The sequence below is a fragment of the Penicillium chermesinum genome (assembly GCF_028974085.1).
Source record: "Penicillium chermesinum strain IBT 19713 chromosome Unknown utg000001l:1.0-1975020.0:1.0-1976611.0, whole genome shotgun sequence".
NCBI classification, from domain to species: domain Eukaryota; kingdom Fungi; phylum Ascomycota; class Eurotiomycetes; order Eurotiales; family Aspergillaceae; genus Penicillium; species Penicillium chermesinum.
The window spans coordinates 1,838,484-1,863,825 of record NW_026695311.1 but is presented as its reverse complement, the minus strand read 5'-3'; the positions used below and the strand labels follow the sequence as shown (position 1 = coordinate 1,863,825).

Sequence of the window (25,342 nt, the reverse complement as noted above, 5' to 3'; positions counted from 1 at the left end):
AAGAAACAAACACGCGGGTACAACTCGATCTGCATCTCTATTCGCTGTACCCTAGAAACAAGTCCTCTCCGATCGCCTGCAGCCCCTCGTAACCACCAAAGTTGGCAATCGTTACCCGTATTTCAGATCCGAGTGGGCTCTCTATTCTGAAATGGGATATGGTTCTTCGGGAAGATAATTTTCCAGGGTTCTGTCCTTCGGACTGCATATACGACCACATAACGGCGGAGCAATCCTACCGAACACCGCTCTTGTTTCTGGATGACAACCCCAATACTTTACTATGCGGCCGGGGAAATGAAGGCCATTAAGCCCTCGGTAACTTATTGGTGGAGAGATCATTCAGTAACGGAAGCCCGGTCCCTGGAGGAGTGGGAATGCCCATCTCCAGGGTGGGGGCCCCCGTCTCACACCAGGACAGACCACCATGGCCGGCCTTCCAACCGGCCCGAAGTCGTGTTTGTAGTGTCCGATGGTACACAAGATAGTTTCAGCCTGTCTGGCTCGTCAATGCCGAATGGGCATGTTGCTTAAGGTCAGAAAGCACCGCGAGCAATCGCACAAGACGCTCTTGTCATAGCTACACCCTATTTTATATATGTCACTTGCCCTACGACTCTTGTATCCACCGAAGTAGATGCCCACCCTATCTGCCAACCATGCAGAGCAAGATCCTCGCTGAGTTTGCCCGGGAGTTGCGACTCTCTGTGGCCCAGCTGGACTATTCGCGGAGCTTCATAGCCCTCGGAGGCCACTCTCTCGCCGCACTTCGACTGGTAGCAGCGTGCAGGCGATTAGGATACTCTCTGACCGTGGGTGAGCTCTTGGACAACCGGCCTCTTCTTGATGTCCTATCCCGACTTCCCCTGAGTCCGCCATCCAGTCACGAGGAAGGTCAAGATGTAGTCCGCCGCACAAGTTACGACATTCTCAAGGATTCCGTCGTCAATATCACTATCAATGATATTGCACCATCTTCACCATCTGATGAAGATCTCCCATCTCCGACGGTAGACACGGAAATAATCACAGCCGCTTCCAGTGTGCCCTGTGTGCCAATCCCAGAAATGCAGCTCTCCCTTATTCGGAGCAGCTACGCCAAACCCGGCCACAACATCCTGGCGTATCAGCAGATGTGCAATGCGGCCGAGCTGCCACCACTGCGCGCCGCCTGGCAACATGTGATCGAAGCAGAGGAAATCTTTGCCAAATCCTTTGCGATCGAAGATGGAAGAGGGTATCTTACGGACTCTAATGCGAACTCTATCAAGTGGACAGATATTCTCGTCCACGACCAGGCCACGTTTACCGCCGAGATTATGGCAAAGCCTCGCTTCAACGATGTTGACTTTGAGTTCAGAACGATCACATGGGCCGAGGAGCAGAAGGCCTGTCTCCTGTGGCATGTTCATCACGCATATGTGGACGGCTTCTCCATGACACTCCTCCTAGACAAGGTTACGCGCTGTATAGCTGGACTACCTCTACAGCGGGGGCCTTCCTATGCGAGCGTGGTACGCGAAAGGAACTTGCTGATTGAGCAGCGAGAAGAGGAAGCTAGGGCCTACTGGCGCTCGCAGAAGGATGCCCTCGATACCGCCACCAGCGAGCTGCAGCTGTGCAGCAGTCACGACTTGGGGGAAGCCGACACGTTCTGGAATGGGTTGGCCACATTTGCGGTCAATATTCCATCCACTAAGCTCGACCAATACGCACACCAGCATCATGTTACCACCGCCTCGATCTACTACGCTGCCTGGGCCTTGGTCCTGTCAACTGTTTGTGATTCAGATCACATCATCTTCGGCGCAGTCATGTCTGGCAGATCATTGCCGGTGGCCGGAATCCTCGAGGTCGTGGGGAGCCTAGTGAATACTCTACCCATGGCCATCTCAGTGGATGCGAACGAAAATACTAGCTCGTTTGTCTGGAGAGTCTTTCAGCAGCTCGTTGCCCTGACGGCCTTTGACTGGAGCGAGTCCGAGCATGGGTGCTTGCGCCAGTTTTCCTCGGTCCTGGCCTTGCAGTTCAATACTTCTACAACAACGATTTCAGCTCCTCAGATCCGGTCTATGCCCTCATCTAGGATGAACAGCGAGATCCCGCTCAGCGTCACCATTGAAACCGACGGTACAATCCATATTCAGTACTCGCGCAAGTACGATAAAAGACATATCGAGAAAATCGGCAGCTATTTTACCAGCACCATTGAGTCACTCACAAAAGACGACTACTCCGTTGGTATGTGTCTGGATGGGATGCTATCAATACCTGACAAACAGACCTTGTTCCAATACGGGAACTGTCTTTCGGGTCTCACAACACGGACTTCAATACATGACGATCTGGTCAGTCTCATGAAACGTGCCGCTCGCCAAAATCCGACAGTGTGTGCAGTCACGTTGGGAGAAAGCATGATGACATATCGCGAACTCGACCAAAAGAGCAACTGCGTGGCGGCACATCTCGGCATGTATGTCCAGCATGGTGATATTGTCTGCGTACACGCAGAACAGTCTCTAAACTGGATCATTGCCATATACGGAATTCTTAAAGCTGGCGCGGTGTATTGTCCGCTCAATTCGAAGCTTGATCCGGACCTACGATCGTCCATGTTCGATGCTTCGACTGCAGACATATATCTGACTGCCTCTACAGGCGAAACAAGGTGGCGTCCAAAGCGAAGCAGATATTGCTGGGCTGTTGAGGACCTTCTCCAGCGAGAACTCTTCGAAGACGAAGAATCCGGATCTCCCCACAATCTCTGCCCAGAGGCAAATGCATATCTGTGCTTCACTTCGGGATCCAGCGGCAAACCCAAGGGAGTTCTCTGTACACACCAGGGACTAGTTGCCTTTCAGCGAGACCGAGAGGTGCGGTTGCTTGCACAGCCTGGCATCAAGGTAGGCCAGATCATGTCTGTTTCATTTGATGGGAGCATTCATGAGATCTTCTCTGCTTTGAGCTACGGAGCGACACTGGTTCTGCCCTCTCCAAAAGACCCATTTGCACACCTGCACGAGGTCGATACGTGCATTCTAACTCCATCGCTGGCGGCGACCTTGGATGCGGCCGACTATCCCAATCTGCGAGCAGCCTACCTCGTCGGTGAGCAGGTCTCGCAAGTAGTCAACGACCATTGGAGCGCAAGAACCGCGGTATACAACATGTACGGCCCGACAGAGGCCACTTGCGGAGCCACCATCAAACGATTGGTCCCAGGAGAAAAAGTCACCATTGGATGTCCGAATCCTACGAGCCGCATCTACATTCTAGACCGACAGCGCCGTCTCGCACCGCCTGGACTGGTGGGCCAGATTTATCTTGCTGGGGTGCAGGTGTCGAACGGATATCTCGGTCAGCCACAGCTAACAGCGGAGCGCTTCTTTGCGGATTGCGTGTGTCGTGGGCTTGGAGAGCAGATGTATGCAACGGGCGACATGGGTTACTGGACTGGAACTGGAGAACTCGTTTGCCTTGGCCGCAATGATCGGCAGGTCAAGCTGCGGGGATTCCGCTTGGATCTGGATGACCTGGAAGCGCGCATCTCAAACCTGCCTGGCATCACTGGAGCTGCCGTGACTCGGTACGAGGACGACCTTATTGCCATGGTCCAGCCACGCAACCTCTCTCTGGGGGACTGCAAGAGGCGCATGGCAAGTGTGTTGCCTATCCACGCTGTTCCACGCTATTGTATCACAGTCGATCAATTCCCAATCACTGCCGCAGGAAAGCTAGACTACAAGGCAATTGTGAAGAGTGTACAGGAGGGCGGCCTACACGAACCCCCGCGAGAGATGAGTGCCACGGAACAACAGGTTGCGCAGGTCTGGTCTGATATCCTGGGGACAAAGGCAACTGAGATTACTGTCGACTCCAGTTTCATCGGGCTCGGCGGCAACTCATTGCTCCAGCTTAGATTGGCCAGTCGCCTGTCCAAAGCCTTTGCCTGTTCTGTTCCACTTACCCTGGTCATTGGTGCACAGACCCTTTACGACTTGTCTGCCAAAATAGACGAGCTGTGTACTTGTCAGGCCCAGCAGGCGGTTTACTCACTTACGCCAACACAAGAGGACAGAGTGTCCCGCATGGAGGCTGAATGGAGCGCAAAATATACATGTGACAGCACGACAACGGCTTTCAACGTCTCCTTTTTGTGTCGGTTAAGTCCTTCGATTGACAGGCATCGGTTAGCAGACAGTTGGAATACAGTCCTACGCCACCATTCTGTCCTCAGATCCCGTTATCGACCCGCGGGCATTCGGTTCAAACGGATATATTCTGAAGGTGCCCCCGTTGCTCAGAGTGTTACTGCATGTGACGTCTTCAGCGAAATCAACCGGCCGTTTATCATCAGCGAAGACGACCTTCTTCGGGTTACTATCACCCCTGAAACTCTGGTCGTGACCGCGAGTCACATCGTGTGTGATCTGACAGCCATGCAAACTCTGCTAAGCCAGGTCAGAGAGGTCTACCAGGGTGGATCGATCCAGTCATCGCCCCCGGAATATATGGCAGCAGACGCATGGAAAAGGGTTGCCTCATTGACGGATCTCTCCTTTTGGGCAACATATTTGCAGGATGCGCCTCGTCCAACGAGGAGAAGAGCCAGTTATGCGGGCTCATCGCGCGTCGTCATGCTTCCAAGCGACACCGCACAAACACTCGACAACTTTTGCCAGACTTCGCCGTTCAGTCATCACCAGCTCGCCCTCGCAGCCGTTGCATTGGCCCTTCAGTCTCAAAGCAATAAGATCGACCTCGTGCTCGGTGGACCCTTTCTCAACCGCTGGTCCGAAGCCGACATGCACACCGTCGGTCTGTTTCTCGAGCCAATTCCCTTCCGTATTCGTTTCCACCCAGAGAACACATCTGATGAGACTTGTGACGCCGAAGCATTTCTCCAGTCCGTTCGATGCTCCAGTCAAACAGCTCTCACCCACGCTATCCCCTGGCAGCAGCTCCTCTGCCATTTGGGTATCACGCCCGATTTCCCTAATCACCCGCTATTCGAGGTGATGGTGACCTTCCATACCCGAGAACATGCATTGCGATTTGGCCTTGAGGGTGCCGAAGAGCTATATACCTGGGCGCAAGGGGCAAAGTTTGGGCTTATGTGCGAGTTTACGGCGCTACCGAATGAGGAGATATTGCTCCGGCTAGAATACGATGACTCTATTTGGTGCGAGGAGGAGATTGCGCGGGTTGAAACCGCAATCATTCGCGGCTTAGAAATGCTGGTGCGCAACGCCCGGTACGACGATATGGTCACTACGTTACGCACCGCGGAGCCGGATTCTACGTTGAGGCGAAAGGATATGTTCTTGTTACCGCTTCGTAAAGCATAAGCAGCAGTTTCTCATTTGTCCAATATATGTTGTTGATGTTGATTTTATCCATCCCAGTTCCGCTCACTGCTTTCCATACTCGAGATAAGGGTCCTCAATCGTTGCTTCAGGTCTTGTAACCAACCATCGACAGCGACAGGCGCGAGGTCTGGCGCAAAGCAGCCGGCCTGCATTGGTGCTGAGAGTGATTGTACCATTCTCAGTGTTCGGTGCAGTTCGGTGTAGATGATACGAGCCACCATGGCAGCCTGATCCTGAGGGTCTAGCAGAAAAGTCCCGAAGCCGATACCAGGCGGGTTGAGAGAGATTGGGGTACTCATACCGCTGCCGACTGACCCTCGATGTCCTCTGAACCGGTTGTGAGAGTGTGATGAGTCAGTAGTAGGCGGTAGAGACCACCTTCCAGGGCATGGAGACGAGAAGAGGTTGTCACATGCTGTTTCGAAAAGACATACAACATAATGGGCTGCAGCGACCACAACCATCAGGCTTCCCATGCTCCGAGTGTAGTCGCTACGCTTAAGTAAATGGTTTATCTTCTGCGTGGCCTCTTTGTTGATGCGTAATACTTCGTCTATCGCAGAGAGGCCTGCACAGATCTTCCCTTCCAGGCTCTCGAGGATCTCTGCGGCGACAACAACGACCCCCTTGTGGTCATGCTCAAGTGCCTCTGGACACGGGCCCATTCGCGTAGCCAGGCCTCTTTGCTGTGTGAAGCGTGGCGGGAAGTTCTTGAGACTGTGTCTGCTCGTCTTGCTCGTCTCGTCAGAGGCAGCAGTCCAAGGCGACGGTCGCATTGTGGGTGTTGTATCTTCATCGGGAATCTCAATTGCTGAATCCAATAGCTGAGGTGCAGAATCTGTCCTTTCCTCTTGTATATTGCCCCAACTTCCTCCCAGGGGATTCTCAATGACCTCCTTTTGCGAAAATTGTTGGAAAAATTCGACTCCAGACGGATCAGTGATCCCGTCCAGCATCACCGAGTCGGAGATGGACTGCGACACATCCCAGATATCATTGTTGAGGAAGTCTGCATCGCCGCTGCTGCTGGCTGGAGAGAGTCCTGGCACTGCAGAAGACTCGCCCATCTGTCTGGGCGCCTCCTCGTGCGACGAAGTGGCGGTCGTGGGCCGGTTGTTGAGATCGACTGCAGCTGGACTGAGTTGTTGCTTCCTTCTCCCTCGAGTCTTTCCCACTCGCGACTCAAGATAGACACAATCCTGGTTCAGCGTCCGACAGCGAGTGCAGCCAGACCTTTCACCGCTACAGCGTAGCTTTGCAGCGTGACAATTGGTGCACGCCGCACGCAGACGGCCAGGTTTCCCATCGTGCGGCTGCTCACTACGGGGCCTGCAAAGTTTTAGGATCTCCGGCAAGGATGTCGATCGGTGGGAGGATTATGCAGAGGCACCCACCTGGAGGCTGTTGCGTTGCACATGGTTGGATCCATTTCATACTGCAGCGTCTATACGGGCTCAAAACCATATATTAAAACGCCGCGATTTCGTGAATTCGTGAAAACTCCGGTCAATGGCGATAAATGAGACAGCTTATCCCTGCAGGTTTTCTTCAGGATGTGTGAAGGGATTTTTCCTTGACTCGAGACTGGCTGAGAACCTTGGGAGCGCTAACTGAAGCTGTTCCTACAGCCACATTCAACTCTACAGAAATAGCCCCCATTCACTTTTCTTGAAGCGAGATAGCCCCCGCAAAAGCCAAGACAGGTCTTCTCTAGCGAGTCAATGTGATTCTAACAGTAGCCTTATCTGGTTTATATTATGTCTTCCCCGGCTTGTGGGTGGAGGGCGCCTAGGGCGCGAGTATTGTGTTGTACCCGAGAATTGACGATGGCTATCTCATCCCAGGGTAGTAACCGTAGTCCGGGTATCGTGAGATCTGCTGAGCGGAGAAGGCTTTTCCATATGGCGGTGGGGTTGGGCTCAGCCTATAGGATTGAGCGAGGTGGGGGTCAGGGCCCAGGGCTGCAAGTTCCTCACTGCAGTCACTGCCGGAGACCAAAATGTGTCGCGTACCAATTTCCTAATTCAGGAGTGTGCACGACGGCCTAGTGTCTTACATGGGCCGCAAAAGTCTGTGGGCATATCGCTTCCGCCACCTACCACATCAAATTATATATATCAATGGTTATATATCCTACACAACCAATTTTTATTGGATTATACTAAAATGAAGTATACTGAACAACCAGGTTTATATAGAGACTTTTCTCGCTTATTTTTTCCTTTGATAGCCCTGGTTCGCATATAAATTATCTGTCCTTCTTCCCATACTCATAATTAACGTATTAGCCTTCGCCTGGTCTAATACATCCGATACAGCACTAATAGAATCTTTGAAATAGGCTTAATCCTCTTTAAGTCTATCCATCGATGTAAGGTCTCGAGATTTACGAGAAATTTTCAAGTTCTAGTATATTCCCGACCGATTTAATGGGATTAAGATCAGGCGAGTATATAGGCTAACCTTCAACGTATATCCGATGCCCCTCAAACTAAACCTGTGTATCTTTTGCTATATGAAGCTTTGCGTTATCTTCATAAAATGGCATTCTAGATTGATTGCGACCGAGGTTATTGAGGTGGCATACGAGAAACAGTAAAAAACATGGGTGGTTATTAGGGTGATGCTAGTGGGTCCGAGTGCACACAGACTTTTGCACGGGTGGTATATTTGATGGCTTGATTCGATTCTGCACCATATCTATTGGCTGGAAGCTGTCTTGGACCTTGAACGCATGATAGTGCATTTGATGTGTTGATGACTCTCCATAGGCATGGATCCGCAGTGCCACCTTGGCCACTGCTTAGTCTAGGCCTTGGAGAGGCCTCCCTCGACCTTCCACTTGCGGATCGTGGCCACTACCGTGCGCGCTGCCCCCTGCGCCAATTGCGCATAATCCCGTTCAATCTGCTTGGCCTTTTCACTGCCCGGTTCGACGTCTGGCACATGCAGTTCGTAGATCGCAGTCAGATAGAGCACCTCCGGCCCGTCCTTCTCGTGGCCTCCGCGGGAGACAAGCATTGTGCTCCGCGCCCCCGAGCCAACCGTGATGGCTTCAGTCTGTTGGAGTGTTGCCCCCCCCTTAGCGCCCTGTTTCTGAACAAGTTGCTCGCCAAGAGTGGGGGTGTGGCTTACCAGCAGATTATCGGCGTTGCGCACGTCCTGAATCAATTCCACATCCTTCGCCGTGTGAACGGCCCCGTCGGCCATGACCAATCTGCGTTGGAACTCATTTTTCGACTTGCGATTCGGCAGGATCTCGGTGCCCGCAACGTATTCGGCGAAGAGGTGAGGGCGCTCCCTCCACGTTCAAGACCCCGCCAGAACTCTTCGAGGGTGAGGATCGGGCCTTCGGGCTGGTTCACGGGCACCGTAAAGGCCACGTTGAAGACAAACTCGTTCGTGGCGCTCATCTTGTTTCAAACTCCTTGCGATTGGACACGTCGCTTATTGGATGCTGCTCTCCATATCCAAGATCTGCGACGCATTTATATTGTGCACAAAACAAGGTGTACGGCCGTATCGGACCGAGTCAGATGGCTCCAGAATTTTCGGTCGCCGGAGAGGCCACTTGCATAACGACGATCCAGATGTAAATAATGTCATCGTGACTCGAGACTCCAAGTGTAGATCGTGCATCAGCCATTGAGCTTCTAGAAGTGTGTCACAGTGCTTGTCAAATATGAGCACCCAAAGTGACTTCGACACTGGCCTCGCCACGCAGCTGCTCGTTCAGGCGACTGAGCACTGGCAGCAGACTTCGACGCGTATCATTCTGCAGTGGGCTGCATCTCTTGTTTTGCTTCGCGTGAGAATTCAGAAGAATAAAACTCCTCCAGTCTATGCTGACGACGGGTTTAGATATCCTGGCTGGTAGTCTATAGGCTCTACTTTCATCCCCTTGCCGAGTACCCCGGTCCTCTGCTATGGCGCATCAGCATCCTTCCCAGTTTGTACTATGCGTGGACCGGCGATAGACACCTTGTCGTCGACAAACTTCATAAAAAATATGGTAATGTTTTGAGGTGCTCGAGTTCGATTTGTGTATAACTAAGTGCGTTCCAGGCAAGGTACTCCGCATGGAGCCCAACCTCGTCTCGATATGCACTCCCAACGCTATCAAAAGTGAGCATCTGAACCCTCTACCGCGATAAACTATGGCTAACTATGTCGGATAGCGATGTACGGGCCCGGCACCAAGTTCGAGAAGGTACGAGAATATATTCACTGCTGGGTGGTAATCGATCTGAGCTCACAGATGTAGGCCATGTTCTATACCCGGGGTCCCAAGGAGAAACAGCTTCTCGTGGTATGTGCTCTTTCAGACTGGCAGCCGTGAGGTATAATCTAATGCTTCCCAGAACCTCGCAAGTACAACCGACAAGACGGTCCACGCACGCAAGCGCCGCATCATCTCACATGCCATGAGCGAAGCCGCCATTCGGTCCTACGAGCCCACAATCTTGAACAAGATTGAATTGTTCTGCAAGAACCTCAGCGACCCCAATACCTTTGGAGGTGCTTACAAGAACATGTCGCGCTGGTTCTCGTACTTGACCTACGATATCATGGGGCAGCTCACCTTTAGCCAGAGTTACGACATGCTGACCAAGGACGATCACCACTTTATCCAGCCTTTGATCGACTCCTACCAGCACAGTCAAGTAATTGTACGTTTAGACCTTTCCGCACAGGTACTCCATACTGATGTATACACCAGCTCGGAACGGAGCCCAAACTGGATCAATGGGGACTGGCTCCTCTGTTCCTCCTGAAGATCATGGCCGAGAACAAAAAGTTCCGCCAGTATGTCGACAACCAGGTCAATACTCGTATTGCGCTCGAGAAAGCCGGGAGAGGACCACCTGATATTTTCAAGCTTCTGTTGGAGCACAAGGACAAGGAGACGGGTGAAAGTATGGGCTTCAAGGAACTCTCGGATGAAGCAGTCGTTTTGATTATTGCTGGTACGTCCCATTACCCATGGCATTATAAACAGCAGCCACTGACTTGTACACAGCTAGCGACACTACTGGCACGGCTCTATCCGGCCTGTTCTTCTACCTTGCCCGCTACCCAGAGTGCTATGACAAACTCAAGGACGAGATCCGAACCCAGTTCTCCAGCCTGGATGAGATTGTCGGAGGACCGAAACTTCTCGCTTGCAAATACATGCGTGCCTGCGTCGAGGAAGCCCTCCGCATGTCGCCCGGAGTTCCAGGATTCCTGACTCGCGAAGCTCCCCAGGGCGCCTCCATCGACGGCTATTACTTTGCGCCTCAGGTCCAGGTCGCGATACCAACATGGACAATGCACCGTAACCCAGAAGTGTATCCTGAGCCGCAGATTTTCAAACCAGAGCGCTGGATGGTCGACTCGGACGTGGAGCTGCAGAAACTGCGATCCTCTTACTACCCCTTCAGCATGGGAACTCGTGGATGCATCGGCAAGAATATGGCTTATCATACGATCTACTTGACCATTGCACGACTGGTGTACCAGTTTGAGATTGAGTCACGAGACGAACTGCCCCTGGAATTCCACGTCAAGGATCACTTTGCAGCTGGGAGCAAGGATGGGCCGTATCTCAAGTTTATGCGCAGGACAGGGGCTTAGGATAGGGTTCCTAGGTTATGAGCAGAGAAAACCACGTAGATGAATGTGAATAGAATAAACAGAACCTATTCTCCGGGCCCATCTGGCCCCTCGTAGGGTGTCGCGCAACGTAGCTGAACGGGCCGCAGTGCAGACAGCAGGGCCTTCCATCGGTCCGTTCGGCTAATGGGTCATGCCCAAGGGGCCCCTGGAGGAGGACCCAGTCACGGACTACTCAAATCCCATCTCAGTGGGGGCTCCAGCCTGAGCGACCGCTGGGCCTGCCGTATATGATCAGGAACCCCCCTTAAGACCTGCTTCGTACCCCAGCCCAGACCAGTGATCAGGGACCAGCCGCCATGTCGTTCCCATCACCGACCGAAAAGCATCCGGATACCACTACTGAAGCCAATGTGGAGCCTTCAGATGCAGGCAGTCGCCAACTTGCGGACAAGTCTCCTGGCGTCGTCCGGATTGAAGCGATTGCCGCCAACCTTGGGCCTGTGACGCGCATAATACTATTCACTGGCATCTTTCTCGTAGGTTACGCCTTTGGTCTGGATGCAGTGCTTCGCAATGTCTACCAGACCTATGCCACTGCCAGCTACAGGGACCACTCGTTGCTGTCGACTGTGAATGTCATTCGCACCGTCTTTGCCGCTGCTGCTCAGCCCACGACCGGGAAACTCGCCGATGCTTTTGGTCGTGTCGAGACCCTGACTCTCTCTGTTGTCTTCTACCTAGTGGGATCAATCGTTGAGGCCACTTCGAACGGGGTCGCCTCCTTCTGCGCCGGTGCAGTGCTGTACACTCTGGGATTTACAATCGTTCAGACCCTCGTCGATATCCTCATCGCCGATGTCACCTCTACTCGTGTCCGACTGCTGGCCACTTACGTGCCGAATTTACATTTTATCATCACCGCCTGGGTGTCTGGCAACATTTCCTCTGCCGTCTTGGGCAGTACAACTTGGAGATGGGGAATTGGCATGTGGTGCATCATCTTCACTGTGCTGGTCGTCCCAGTCGTCGCCACCCTCGTCTACCTTGATCTGTGCGCCCGTCGAAACTCCTCCGCCACTCAAGCACCTCGATGGATCCCGGTGAAACAGCTCTTCTGGCAACTCGATGTCCCGGGAATCATTCTTCTCATCGCCTCACTGGCCCTCCTGCTCACCCCGTTAACCATCGCTGGAGGCGAAAGCCCCAAGTGGCGCACTGCTCACGTTATTGCGCCTCTGGTCATTGGCTTCTTGTGTATTCCACTCTTTATCTTTTGGCAGACGCGAGCACCACATCCCTTGGTTCCCTTCTCGTACCTCAAAGACCGCGGCGTGTGGGGTGCCCTGGGAATTGCTGCGTTTATGAACTTTGCCAACTCGATGCAGTCCAACTATCTGTATACTGTTCTGATTGTGGCCTTTGATTTTTCAATCACCGCTGCGACTCGCATCGCAACCCTTTTCATGTTCACCATGTTTCTCGTCGGCCCAATTTGCGGTATCCTGGTCTACCGCGTCCACCGACTGAAATACTTCATCATCGCAGGAACTGTCCTATTCATCGTTGGATTCGGTCTCCTTATTCGCTACCGCAGCGGCTCGTCAGGCTCCAACCATGCAGGCATCATTGCTGCAGAGGTCATCCTCGGCATTGGAGGTGGAATGACACCCTATGCTTCCCTCGCATCTATGCAGTCCTCCCTCAAGCACGAAAACCTCGGTGTCATGACCGGGTTATTCCTCGCTTGCCATAGCATGGGAAATGCGTTTGGTGCCAGTGTCGCCGGCGCGATGTGGTCACAGCTCCTGCCATCCAGGCTTGCGACGAATCTCGGCGATGTTGCCCTTGCCGCACAAGTTTATGGCAACCCTTTCGCCGTAGTCGCTCAATTCCCTGTTGGAACGGATGTGCGCACCGCTATCATTGACAGCTACCGGTATGTGCAGCGGTATCTTTGTATCACTGGACTGTGTCTGTCTCTTCCGATGATTGGGTTTGCGTTCTGCCTCAGGAACCCTATCCTCAGCCGTGATCAGTCGCTTGCTGAAAAGAAGGAGGCAAGTGCAGAGGATAGGGCATGAGGAACAGTACGTCAAAGAGCGATTATCTTACATAATTCCTATCAGAGAAACCTTGGAACCTTGGAAATGCCTGGCGGGGTCTAGGTAATAGTACCGGAGGTAATAACAGATCAGGCAGCGGTCTTAAGTCGAGTTGCAATGAATGGTCCGCTGCTACTTCAAAGATGAGGTGATAGTGAGATAAAGAATATAGATAGGCTAGAAAAATTCTTTCGTTCTATAGTCAATAATCAAAGATGGCCCATTATCCGCCTCGCGGTATACAGCTCTTCTGAAAAGGCTTCTTCCTCGTCCGTCAAGGCCTTTCCTCGCGCACCAAGTGCCTCGTCTATACGGGCTATACTGGTGAATCCGAGCACAGGGGACGTAACTCGCCTGGTCAGCCAAGCCAGCAAGACATCCGTCATGCTCCATCCTCGACACTGCGCAACAGCAGTCGTTCGGTTGATAATCTCATGGTCCCGGGCTGTTTCCACGTACTGGAAGCGTGGATTCTTGGACTCCGTGGCTGTTCTACGTGTCTTACCATACTCATCATAGCGGCAGGCGAGAAGGCCAGATGCTGGGGGTGCCCACTGGGTGAAGCCAATTAGCGATCTTGGCTCATGATTCCCGTCGAATAAATGGGGCTCGTACTGGTATAAGGCCGATTCCGTGCCTGTGGCAGAAGCGATTCATTTTACGCTCTTCCTCCCGATATAGATTGTAGTGATTTTACATGAAGACAATCTTGGTCCAGCCATTGCGCTCAGCGATAAATTGAAGTTGCGTGGTTCTCTTTAAATACTTGATGATCGACCTTGTCACCCATCAGCCATCGTCACCGGAGGATATTGAGCGCATGTCTGGCCCGGGGAAAGAGTTTCTTTTATTTCGCCCTCGCGACATCCCATCTCCCACATTCTCAGATGTCAGAATCCATCTCGGAGTGGCTTTGATCGTCTGGGCGCCCGTGGGAGCGTGCTTTATTAGCATCTTCCACCGCGTCGTGGCTGTAACATCTGTCGTATTGGGCTTTTCCGGTCCTCATCAGTGGCCTTCCTTGTTTGGCTCGGTGACTGATGCCTACACAAAACGGAGGTTTTGGGGGTAGAAGTAGAAATCAACCTTTGCGCCTCGCTTATATGCTAGTTTGTCTGCCCTGTCTCTATTGGCATCAGCTTCTCCGACAGCCTTTCCAGCGCATTACAGAGTTCATCTGCCGTGATATTCAGCACCTACGCTACCCATCCAGTCTCGCACGCTACCTCAACGTAATCCTCGTCTTCTTGTATTCTGCTCTCATGCACGCTTGCATTGATGCCAAAGGGGGTGTCGGATTCCACCTCACCGGCGCATGGGCCTGCTTCCTCCTCCAACCCGTTGGTATCATCGTGGAGGACATTGAGGAGACGCTCTACACAAAGCTTTTTGGAAAGCTACATGAACCAGCATCGCTATGGATTCGGGTGTTGGGTGACATCTGGGTCTGGTGTTTTCTAGCTTTGGTTGCTCCGCTGTACAACTTCCCGTTGATGCGGTATCAGGATCCGACGAGAAATGGCGCTCCATTTTCGGTCGCCAAGCTACTCCGTTCGCATTTCGAGGCCTAGACAATTAACTACCCGATTCTAACTTGATGGGACTTTATAGATACCAGGGAGGGTATCTACGACTACATTTAAGCTACAGACAATACTAGTCTCAAACTTTCCTATACCTCAGGGGGGTGGCGTTGTACGCCGAGGAGTATATACATATATACATAGCATAGATCAGCATCGTTCCTAAAGCTGCATACTACACATCGAGTTTACCTTCTGATAGTGGTTCCTGGTCTCTGCAACCCCAATTGGCTTTCCTCAACGTTTGAATAACCGATTGGCTGATTTCGATGGACAACGGGCCGATCGGATTGTCACTTGTTGTCGTCCAGGGTACCCGTTGCGCCGGAGCGATCTAGTCCCATTATGGATATCATTCTAGACTTCTAGAACATCAAGTCTCCAGCCCACACATCGGCTGAGACGGTAGGATCACGTTTTCGCAATGTCAGAAACACATGGCGACTACCAAAAGGCGATCTACGCCAATGGAATGCACCGCGGCTTGCGTCCCGCAGTCACAACCGATCCTCGACGCCTTGAGACGCAGGCCCGCCAGGTGATGAACGAGAAATCGTTCGACTATATCAGAGGCAGAGCTGGAGGAAAATCTACCCTCGCTAGGAACCGGCTCGCGTTTGACCGGTGGATACTGTAGGGGTAACCTATACTCGAATTTGGGATCAGTGCTCAACCGCTTTTAGAATACCCAGAATGTGCATCACTGTCAGTATATCCTCTTAATCTCGTTGAGTCTCTCGGTCCTAATAAAGAGAATATAGTCGAGGGTAGACATGTCAACGACAATCTTTGGTAAGAAATATCCATCAACCATTCTTATGGCACCCATCGGAGTTCAGTCCCTGGTGCGTCCAGAAAAAAAAAGCCAGGTCTGGCAGAGGCGTGCTCTCAGCTCGATATTCCATATATCATGAGCTCTGCGGCAAATAGTTCGTTCGAGGATGTAGTAGCAGCCAGCAGGCTGGGCAAACGATAGTACCAGTTGTACTGGCCTAGAGATAATGAAATCACCAGGTCGTTACTCGAGCGAGCACGGAAAAACGGGTTTGATGCTCTTGTCGTCACTTTGGATACATGGTCCTTAGCTTGGTGAGTGGACTATGATGGCGGCCCTTCACAGGCTAACAAACTAGGCTCCAGGCCGATCTGGATAACGGCTTCCTGCCATTCCTCGCCGCAAACGGGACTGAATTTGGGCTCTCGGGTCCTGCTTTCCAGGCAAATTATAAAGCCAAAACGGGCATGGCGGTGCACGAAGACATCACTGATGCATCTCATGAATGGATGAGCCAAATTGTGAGCAAAATCATTCGTGGGATGATGTTGCCTTCCTCCGAGAAGCGTGGTCCGGGCCTTTAATTCTCAAAGGTATCCAGCATTTTGATGATTCCCAAGCTGCACTTGCTCACGGATGCGATGGCATTGTAGTTTCAAATCATGGAGGCAGGTTTTCCCTCGTTTACCTCTGCAGCATTCAAGACACGATATGGCTAACGAGCGGCGGTTTCCAGGCAGACGGTTAGATGGGGCTGTCGGCTCGCTGGATGTCCTCCCAGAAATCGTCCATGCAGTCGGGTCCGACATGATCGTTCTCTTCAACTCTGGTATTCGTCGTACTGGCTCGGACACTGTCAAAGCTCTCGCTCTGGGCGCTCACGCTGTCCTGAGTGGGAAGACCACTCATGTACGGATATGCCATCAATGGCAAATCAGTGAAAGTTGTGTTGCGGTACTGGCGGATCTCTATTTGAGCATGGCCACGGCCGGGATACCCTCCATTAGTGCTTGCAGCCGAGAGGTATTGCGCAAGATACCATCGCCGAGAGATGTGAAGCTATAGCTGTGCGGCAGATTACGGGGAACGTACCTCCTTATTTTTCTTATGTTTATTATTAGTTCAAGAAAAGAGGATTGTCCAATAGAGGTGTTCAGATTGTCGGTTGTGGTCATACGGCAAGCTTTAGTATGCGTGAAGCAACTCACCGAAGTACACTATCGGGCTTCTGGAGAGAAATCCACTACTATCCTTTGATTAATTCACACTATTATAAGGGTAGTGTTCATTCATATAGGTCTATGGCAATGTGTGTCATAATCGCGCACAGTTAGCTCGAGGCATAGCCTTGTGCTGCGCTGGAGAATATCCTCATTCCTGCTTGGTCTCTGCCATGAGCAGTTCCATATCTTCTGCGAGAATCTGCTGTACAATGCCCGCGGCGGCAGTAGATCCTGGTACATTCAAAATCAGCCTTCTAGTTTCCAGCAAACTAGAATCTGTCAGGGAACTCACCACTACTGGCTGCGTTGGCAGCCGCCTTCAAGGGAGTTGCTGCATCACCAGCGACGAAGACTCCGCGTACCGAAGTAGAAAAGGTCGGGTCAACGACCTTGATGTTTGGGCCGAGCACGGGGTTCTCTTCGATCTCGACTCCAAGCTTGGCGATCATGTCGGCACCCGCCAGAACTGTCGATGGTTTGTGGCCCAAGTAGCCCATCTTGCATTCCTTTCCTCCCTCCAGCACGACCGTGACTCCAACGTCTGGCGCTTGTGCAGGAATGAGCTTCACAATCTTGCCGGTCTCGATATTGCACTTTAATGCCTTGACCTGTTCCAGGGCCTTTTGCATGGCTTCTACTTCAGGCACAGGTCCGTCGGTGAAGATAGTTGGCGGTCCAGAGGTTGGAGTCTTGATCAGGTTCATCATCTGAGCCATGTGCGTATACATTGGCGAAGGGAATGTCAAGATTCCTCCGGGGAGGTGAGAGCGCTCGTGTCCGTCGCAGAACAGACATTGAAAACTGTGTACAAGGATGCGGGTTAGCTGGCTGTTCGATCGTCGCTGCATTTTGCTTTAGAACCTCACATATTATGAGGCCAATTCTCCCTATAACCCTCGATATCAGGCAGAGTCTCTATCGAGCCCATAGCCAAAGCCAGTTTCCGACCCTTCCACACCTCCCCATTCTTTGCTGTGACAGTGAAAGAGGTCTGGGGTCCGGATTCCGTCTTCTCCATGGCCACGATCTCAGCCTCGATGAAATCAACGGTTCCATATTTCTTGATCTGCCCGCTCGCTATCTGACGAAATTCCTCTGGAGCTATTCCATCGCGCGAGATGAAGTTGTGCATCTCAGGAGCTCCCTCATTGCGAAAGCCAGCACCGCCGGGTTTGGTGAAGATGGCAGCGCGCCGGTGGGTGCGACTGAGGCCCAGCGCAACGGAAAGGCCACCGGGGCCAGAGCCCACGATCAACGCGTCGTACATGGTCTTAGCTGTGGTCATTGTGCCTATACAGAAGTTTAGGATTATTCAGATAGATTGTGTTCTGTTCTGAGTGTATTTCAAGTAGTTCTCTCCACGCTCGCAAGGTCCCTGCTGGGCCCCTCCCCCTCCTGCGCCCCGAAGAGGCCGACCGGCCCGCATGGCTTCATAGATCCTTAATTCAGGTTCGAAAAAAAAAAAGCTAGAATTATGGGTCTCGCCAGGCAGAACGTCGTCCCAACGAGGTTGATGCTGTCGTCAGAGCGTCCACGATCATTGGTTAACTAGGCACACCCTCCGCGCAGCGTTGTTGTTGATCTGCCAAGAATAAATCTGACGCAATGGTGTTGAGCACTCTCCTCATAGCTATTTTTCCGATCAGCCTTGCGGCGTTTATACTGCTGTCCAGGAAGCCATCACGCGAAACCAAGGAGCCTATCAATGTCCCTGGGCACACGATTGGGCATCTGCCGGGAATTTTCCGCCATGGAACAAATTATCACTATTAGGAATTCAGAATCTAATTGTCTTTTATGCTACTTTACCTTAAGCCTTAACACCTATACCGGTCCATGATAGCTCTGAATGAGGGGTCTTGTAAAAGCTCTCTTGCCGTCGGCCGTTTTTCTGGGTTGTAGATGAAGGCTTTCGACATGATAGATAGCACATGTGGCCGCTCGACCAGGTGAGCATCGGCACGGAAATATGCAATTTTTGCAGCAAGGTCGTTCTCATGATCAGGAGATTGAGACTCATCATACCATGAGTCAAGTCCACCTGGGTGTGTATAGAGACCCTTCCATTGCTTAGGTAGGGTGCCTAAGCATTCGACCATACCACTCACAACTCCACCCTCGAGAAATGTGGGAAACGGAGGAAATGTAAGGTAGAGCATAGAGAAAACAACCATATAGCTCCACACTATCGCAAGCGAAGCTCGGCTCTTGCTTATGGAGTCGATCTGGAGAGCAATAATGCATAGGGGGGTAGCCGTGTTGACTGGAGAGGTCGCCAATTTTCTTTGCTAAACCAAAATCGCAGAGATAGAATTCGTCTGTGCGGAGGTCTTCTGGAAACCTGATAGGGCTAACAAGCTCACCCTTTTCCAGAGGTCGACAAACGGTATTGTCTGTTTTAAGGGCCGACCGAGTAACTCACACTTGGCGCTCCTGCTAGAACTATCGATAGGAGGCATTCCCCAAATACAGTTCCTGGCATTCAAATCTAGATCATTCCTCTTAGCTCATAAGACAGCCAGGTAAAGAAACGCAGACTTACCGCGATGTATTATTCCGGCTTCATGCAAAGCTGCCACCGTCTCTAGTAATTGTCGAGCGGCAGACATGCGAGAGGCCATTGGAATACTTTTTAGGGTCAAGGTGCAGATGGATGGCCCTTTCATGGGGAACACTAAGACCCTATAGCAGCTTTTATCATCTATGAATAGAGAGAAAGTCGCCTCATATATCACCAAGCGAGAGGTATCCCGTACCGTTTTGATGATCTCGTCCTGAATTCGAATTTCGTTGTCGCCCCATTTTCCCAGAGCCATGACTTTGAGAGCCACATTTTTCTTGTCTTTCAGGTCAAAAGCCATCCAGACAGTCGATCCTTCACCAAAGCCAAGTTTATGTTCAACCAGGTACCTCTTGTTGAGTACTTCGCCAAGGCGAATAGGATACAAGACATTTTGGTTCTCTCTTTCGTACCTATGCCACGGCTCAACGAGCTCTTCGAGATCAAGTTCCTCTTCTTCATCCTTCACGAAGCCACCGAAGTCTGCCATATTTCCGGTGGATGCCTCGGTGTTCGCCATTTTAGATTAATGCGTGGACGGCAAAGTGGATCTACAATGAGAGAATTTGGTGAGTTCGAGGCGGAGGGAGTCGACCAATGCAGTGTCATTCACCACACCACCCGGAGTGTCTCGCGGATGATCAATTTAATCCACTCAGCCCCAGCTTCCCCTCTTTCTAAATCTCATCACATGATTGTCGGGACCACTAGGATCTTCTTGCCGCGGACTATTTTTATCCGCGCCACATTTGTTCACCCTTCTGACCCCTGGTCATGCTTCGCTTAAAACAAACGGCTCTCGTAGCAGTCTAGAAGACTACCAATGACATGGTTCATCAGTGGGGCTTTAACCCTCATATCCGAAATATCAGGTAGACAAATGGACCGTGGTTTGTTCGCTTACCTCAACAGAACCCCGTACTTAACTATTTGTTAGAAACTCTCAACTGCCTCCTTTGAACCCCACTTTTGAATCACTTCGAGGTTTTAAGAGAGCTTAAGAAACCCAGCGATTACATCGAGTCAGTCGGGTTAGAGAATTTGATGAATAAGATGAGATTCAGTCAAATTCTAGCCAAAAAAAACAATAAATCGTGGACGGAGCAAAGCGTAGTCACATCTATTCTGGCGCTTGAAACCAGGTTCGTTTCACAACTCGACCACCAACACAACCACACGGTAGAAAATGCCAGACTCATGCCATTGCTCAATATCACTCAACCCAGGGAGTGCCAAGACCCATATTTATGTCACTAGCCCCCGAACAGTGCCGGTCGAAAACATGAGAGTAACAGGAGAAAGCATTATTCGTAAGGCAACAAAACCCCCGACCCAAATTTATCCATTGGTCCCTTAACTGCTGTATAGTCCTGGGAACAGTCTCTATTTGTCAAGGATCTATACGAGGTTACACGACAAGCGGCAAATAAGGACCTACATAGAGCATCTAGGTTCTGTTGGAGCATCAGGAGGAAGGGAGTCTCTGAAGTACCACCGAAAAACACGCGTCTCATCCTACTTTCATTTTCAAATCCTAACATGTCACCATATCGATCTTTATTACGGCACAAATATGCTAAGAGGGCAAGGGGCTGATTAGCCCTATAGGTAGTTAAAAAAAGGCTAAATTAAGGCCCCATATGTTATAGCGAAGCTATTCAAGATATCCTACCCAGGCTGCGGCACGATCTGTAATATCCACGGATATCCGCAATCTATATCTTCCTATACTCTCCTGTCCATTCAAGGGCACCTTATGACCGGTACTGCGTTTTTAGCAGTACTGTTTTACCTAGTATCCATTGCAGAGTGGCTCATCGCACATAAGTATGCCTCTACCAGTTCTGGCATTATGATGTCTAGAATTGAGTGCTCCTTTTAGCCACTACGGATGTCCCACGTGGCTGCAAAGGTGTTCCAAACACGCTTTCTTAAGCTACACGAATATCCAAGGCCAGTTAATACTGAGGTACAGCCCTTTCGATCGTTTGGTGGTCTGCATTCTCGCAACCATAGCGCGAAAATTATTTTCTATACGTATAAGACATGTCACATGTCTAAAATCTCTCGTCAATGACCTCGCGAAGTTTGCCGCTTGCCTCCAAAAACACCAGTTGTTCAAATCGCACCCATTCCACCTCAATAGGGGCGATCTGGCCTGCATCACGATTTATTGCCCAGCTCGGGTTCGCATTGACTATTGCTTCTTCAAGCCTTTGCGGTATAGTATCAGTGCCCGCAGGAGCCTGTGCCGCGATCCTGAAGAGCACAATGTTGCAGGAGTCTTTTCTGCGGATCACGATCTGAAAATTATCCGCAACACCAGCACCGACGACCTGGATAACAAGTTTCCTTATCAAACCCTTGTCCAACAGAGCAGTACCAATCTTCAACCCAACATTGCTACGGCCTCTCAAGCGGAAAAGGCCGGACTGGATATTGACCCATTCACCCACATCTCCAATTGGGTATCTGACAGTCGGCTGCAGTCTCTTGAGCAAGTTAGTGACCACGAGATTTCCCCGGATACCGTTCACCTTAATCACGGATCCATCTTCAGCAATGATCTCGAGGAACACAGATCTGTCACACGTTCTGTAGACAGGGTTGATGTCACCGTCTTCGTCTTCATGATTGAGCTCATATTCGGGGAACGCCACGATCTTGCATTCCACAGATGCATATGCCAGCGGTCTTATAGTAGCATTAGGAAAGGCACTTTTATAAAGCAGCCTAAGATCCTTGTAGAAGGGCTCTCCGGTATATAAGATCAACCGAACACTGGACAGCTGAGTTTGCTTGTTTCGAAGGTAGTGTGCGAGCTTCGTAGCAATGAAAACATTACTGATAATGACCGTGGCCTTGAATTGCGATATATCTCTTTCGATGTTTTCAGGTGTTTCCTTGCCGCTAATTGGCAGATTCACAACCGGAAGAGAACAGTTCATCACAGCGTAGCCGTAAGTCATGAACCCGGAGTACATGCCCCCCTGGGAAGACAAATTGGCAACACGGTCTCCGGGCCGAACGCCACAGCAACGACCGAAGAGCTCGCCATTAATTCGGGAGGTCTCTAGAAATTCCTCGCGAGTCATGTAAACTGTTTTTGGCTCCGAAGTAGACCCTCCGCTGCGCATAACGACCGCATCTTTTAATGGCTCTGTCAACACACCATTGGGCTCCGAGTTGGATGACTTCCAGTAAAGAGTATTATCGACTAGTGGGAGACTTTCAAAATTGGTGATTTCTTTTGGTAAATTGGCGTAGAGTAATTGATAATAAGGTGAGCGTGAGCGCACATAGGTGACAAGTTCTTGGAGTTGGGGGGGAATCAAGGATGCCATGGTAAATCCAGCTGCCAGAGATGCAATCGTCAATAATGAAGTCGATGGCAGAGTTTTTCTTGATGATGTCTAACGGAGGAAGGCGTAGAGACCTTTATAATGGATAGTATAACCAGAGCCGTAAACACATGAAAAAGGGTAAGAAAAAGAACCAAATACTTTGTCCAGAAAATAGCGCAATACAGATGTCTCGTCAGGACTTTCTTCGCTGGAATTACTTCTCGTGGTGTCTGTATTCGAAAGTACAGGAATGCCTAGGCTCAGAAGTACTTCGATATTTCGAAAGATGTAACTCTACATGGCCCCCACGTCGCACAATGTACTTTGTTTAAAGCATGGCGCAATGCACATCACCGGTAGCGACTTCTCCTGTGGCGGCTTTTTATGACTACATTTGAAAACAACCAGAATTTCTAGGCTCAGAAGTATTGCGACGTTTCAAGGATACAACCTTGCATGGCCCCACGTCGCACAATGTACTTTGTTCAGAGTATGGTGCAATACACATCTCTTGGCGGGACTTTTTTCGCTGAAATAACTCCCCACAATGTCTGCATTTGAGACTACGAGAATGCCTAGGCTCAGAAGTTCTTCAATATTTCGAAGGATACAACTTTGAATGGCCCCTATTTAGCCTAAGTATAGCCGGCGTGCCGAAACAGGCTGACCTTATGAGCTCAAAATTGATTGTCGTAAAGACTAATAGTGATACCACTGCGCCCAAAGTTCCCAGCCAGTGTAATATCATTGTTTCGGCACACTTTGTTATGTGATTGGGTAGAATAGCTCTTCACAGTATTCCGTTGTGGCTTAGGAGCACGCCATAAACTTTCAAATTTGAATTGGATAGATTACCATACGTCTTCAGAGCTATCAAAATGACTATCCCTCTGATTTCGCTTGATAGAAACATTCTCCCTAGGACTTCGTGTGTCATTAGACACCAAAATTGTTGAAATTTTTATTGGCGTTACGACCTTAGAGGGTAAACTCCTTCATTCCATTACATGTATTATGAAGTTCCGGATGAAAAATAATACTGTGCACTACGTACGTCTGGTCTTACAAGAGCTCTCTTATCTGGTAGAAACGATACCTTCTGTAGGAGTGTGATGTCTAAATCTAAGCACAGCCTTCTTGTATATGAGGCCTCACAGTGTGGGATTTCCTCACCGTTGATGCCACTTCTAGTATCTTGGAGATTCCTGATTTATTGAGTAGGGATGTGTATTGTGGACCGCCTAAAATCTAACAATTCGGCCAAAGACAGAATAGGGTCATTCCGAAAGTACATCACGCTGATCTGTTAGTCAATCTGTTAGTCAGTGATATTGCGAATCCCACAATTGATTGCGAAACCTGATTAAGTAGCAAATGAAAGTAACAAAGAGGCATGGGACTCTGGCTATCGCAGGGGCCAGGTGAGAAAGAAATCTCTCATATAAAGGGGCTATGTGGAAGAAAATAAAACCTCACAGAGTCCTGAAGAGTCTAAATTCATCCGTCTCCCACGTTTAAATATTTGCAGCCATTTATCACAATGTCTTCTCTTGTCTCAAATCTCAAACTGGAGGGAGTACTCTCATCCCCCTCCACCCGCAAAGACGTCCCTGCAGAGGCATGTCAAGACAAGTCAATTTTCATTGCAGAAGATCGCTTGGCTGTGAGACAGACAGCCTGGGACTCTCCCGGTCAAGCAGCATATGACTTTCGCTCTGATTACGTTACTTCGCCTAACGGAGCTATGCTTTCCTCCATTATCAATACCAGCCTGTTGGACGATGTCATGAAGGAGGATCCTACTACAAACTCCTTTCAAGACTTCATGGCAAGACTGACAGGCCACGAAGACTCGCTCTTGGTCATGTCTGGAACAATGGGTAACCAAGTTGCTCTCCGAACTGCCCTCCCGGCCCCTCCGTACAGCATCCTCTGCGACAGCCGAAGCCACATTCTTGGGATGGAAGCAGGAGGACCTGCGACGCTTTGCGGGGCGCTATTAGAGGGAGTCTTCCCGTGCAATGGCCATCATCTCACCATCGAGGATGTAAAAAAGCATGCCACTCTTCGGGAAGATGTTTATGACTGCCCAACACGAATTATCAGTCTAGAAAACACCCTTTCAGGGACTATCATGCCCCTGGAAGACATTCGCGTAATTTCAAGCTGGGCACGGAGCCAGAATCCTCCCATCCATATGCACCTAGATGGTGCTCGGCTGTGGGAGGCCGTCGCTGCTGGAGCAGGCAGTTTGAAGGCGTATACTTCATGCTTTGATAGTGTGTCTCTTTGCTTCACTAAAGGCCTGGGTGCACCAATTGGGTCGATTGTGATCGGAAGCTCGTCATTTATCAAGCGAGCCCGGTGGATGCGAAAGCTCCTTGGCGGAGGAATCCGCGCAGCAGGCATTGTATCCGCTCCAGCAAGAGTTGCTGTTGAGCATGTTTTCCTTGGTGGGCACCTTCGTGCCAGTCAAGATTCTGCGAAACAACTTTCCAAGCTCTGGTTGAGTTTAGGTGGAAAGCTCCAGTATCCAACAGAGACCAATATGATTTGGCTGGACCTGGATGCAGCAGGCATCGATAAAGAGCGCTTTGCGGATCTTGCTCAAAATGCAGGAGTCAAGACCATGCGTGGTCGCTTGCAAGGACGACTCATAATTCATTATCAGATCTGCGATCATGCCTTGCATGTCTTGGCCGATCTTTTTGTAAGTCTCTTAGCGGGAAATGGCGGGAGTATTGCGAAGAATAATGAAGGATAGGAAAGGAAGACTTGTGCGTGTCGA

At 50.6% G+C, this 25,342-nt stretch overlaps 13 protein-coding genes across 13 annotated transcripts; 7 read left to right on the top strand and 6 right to left on the bottom strand.

The window, feature by feature from the left end:
- Positions 1–659: 659 nt before the first annotated feature.
- Positions 660–5,348, top strand: gliP (nonribosomal peptide synthetase gliP; the record flags this gene model as incomplete). The annotated part of the gene is made up of 1 exon (XM_058470021.1): positions 660–5,348. One exon carries the CDS (start codon positions 660–662, stop codon positions 5,346–5,348), a length of 4,689 nt encoding a protein of 1,562 aa, XP_058336052.1.
- Positions 5,349–5,392: 44 nt separating this feature from the next.
- Positions 5,393–6,798, bottom strand: N7468_000723 (Zn(II)2Cys6 transcription factor domain-containing protein; the record flags this gene model as incomplete). The annotated part of the gene is made up of 2 exons (XM_058470020.1): positions 5,393–6,698; positions 6,764–6,798. The coding sequence occupies 2 exons, from the start codon at positions 6,796–6,798 to the stop codon at positions 5,393–5,395; spliced, it is 1,341 nt and encodes a 446-aa protein (XP_058336051.1).
- A 1,379-nt stretch (positions 6,799–8,177) lies between these two features.
- On the bottom strand, positions 8,178–8,782 carry N7468_000722 (SRPBCC family protein; the record flags this gene model as incomplete). The annotated part of the gene is made up of 2 exons (XM_058470019.1): positions 8,178–8,586; positions 8,643–8,782. The coding sequence occupies 2 exons, from the start codon at positions 8,780–8,782 to the stop codon at positions 8,178–8,180; spliced, it is 549 nt and encodes a 182-aa protein (XP_058336050.1).
- Positions 8,783–9,051: 269 nt separating this feature from the next.
- On the top strand, positions 9,052–10,985 carry N7468_000721 (cytochrome P450; the record flags this gene model as incomplete). The annotated part of the gene is made up of 8 exons (XM_058470018.1): positions 9,052–9,177; positions 9,231–9,381; positions 9,435–9,494; positions 9,548–9,579; positions 9,634–9,678; positions 9,731–10,039; positions 10,090–10,336; positions 10,390–10,985. The coding sequence occupies 8 exons, from the start codon at positions 9,052–9,054 to the stop codon at positions 10,983–10,985; spliced, it is 1,566 nt and encodes a 521-aa protein (XP_058336049.1).
- A 338-nt stretch (positions 10,986–11,323) lies between these two features.
- Positions 11,324–13,048, top strand: N7468_000720 (siderophore transporter; the record flags this gene model as incomplete). The annotated part of the gene is made up of 1 exon (XM_058470017.1): positions 11,324–13,048. The coding sequence occupies one exon, from the start codon at positions 11,324–11,326 to the stop codon at positions 13,046–13,048; it is 1,725 nt and encodes a 574-aa protein (XP_058336048.1).
- Positions 13,049–13,278: 230 nt separating this feature from the next.
- N7468_000719 (uncharacterized protein) lies at positions 13,279–13,586 on the bottom strand (the record flags this gene model as incomplete). The annotated part of the gene is made up of 2 exons (XM_058470016.1): positions 13,279–13,527; positions 13,575–13,586. 2 exons carry the CDS (start codon positions 13,584–13,586, stop codon positions 13,279–13,281), a joined length of 261 nt encoding a protein of 86 aa, XP_058336047.1.
- A 586-nt stretch (positions 13,587–14,172) lies between these two features.
- Positions 14,173–14,640, top strand: N7468_000718 (wax synthase family protein; the record flags this gene model as incomplete). The annotated part of the gene is made up of 1 exon (XM_058470015.1): positions 14,173–14,640. One exon carries the CDS (start codon positions 14,173–14,175, stop codon positions 14,638–14,640), a length of 468 nt encoding a protein of 155 aa, XP_058336046.1.
- Positions 14,641–15,076: 436 nt separating this feature from the next.
- Positions 15,077–15,289, top strand: N7468_000717 (uncharacterized protein; the record flags this gene model as incomplete). Its single annotated transcript, XM_058470014.1, has 1 exon — positions 15,077–15,289. The coding sequence occupies one exon, from the start codon at positions 15,077–15,079 to the stop codon at positions 15,287–15,289; it is 213 nt and encodes a 70-aa protein (XP_058336045.1).
- An 849-nt stretch (positions 15,290–16,138) lies between these two features.
- On the top strand, positions 16,139–16,492 carry N7468_000716 (uncharacterized protein; the record flags this gene model as incomplete). Its single annotated transcript, XM_058470013.1, has 1 exon — positions 16,139–16,492. One exon carries the CDS (start codon positions 16,139–16,141, stop codon positions 16,490–16,492), a length of 354 nt encoding a protein of 117 aa, XP_058336044.1.
- Positions 16,493–16,798: 306 nt separating this feature from the next.
- Positions 16,799–17,935, bottom strand: gliT (thioredoxin reductase gliT; the record flags this gene model as incomplete). Its single annotated transcript, XM_058470012.1, has 3 exons — positions 16,799–16,881; positions 16,943–17,451; positions 17,517–17,935. 3 exons carry the CDS (start codon positions 17,933–17,935, stop codon positions 16,799–16,801), a joined length of 1,011 nt encoding a protein of 336 aa, XP_058336043.1.
- Positions 17,936–18,720: 785 nt separating this feature from the next.
- Positions 18,721–19,730, bottom strand: N7468_000714 (uncharacterized protein; the record flags this gene model as incomplete). The annotated part of the gene is made up of 2 exons (XM_058470011.1): positions 18,721–19,067; positions 19,193–19,730. 2 exons carry the CDS (start codon positions 19,728–19,730, stop codon positions 18,721–18,723), a joined length of 885 nt encoding a protein of 294 aa, XP_058336042.1.
- A 1,537-nt stretch (positions 19,731–21,267) lies between these two features.
- On the bottom strand, positions 21,268–22,554 carry N7468_000713 (AMP-dependent synthetase/ligase; the record flags this gene model as incomplete). The annotated part of the gene is made up of 1 exon (XM_058470010.1): positions 21,268–22,554. One exon carries the CDS (start codon positions 22,552–22,554, stop codon positions 21,268–21,270), a length of 1,287 nt encoding a protein of 428 aa, XP_058336041.1.
- Positions 22,555–24,094: 1,540 nt separating this feature from the next.
- Positions 24,095–25,318, top strand: N7468_000712 (l-allo-threonine aldolase; the record flags this gene model as incomplete). Its single annotated transcript, XM_058470009.1, has 1 exon — positions 24,095–25,318. One exon carries the CDS (start codon positions 24,095–24,097, stop codon positions 25,316–25,318), a length of 1,224 nt encoding a protein of 407 aa, XP_058336040.1.
- Between the last annotated feature and the right edge of the window lie 24 nt (positions 25,319–25,342).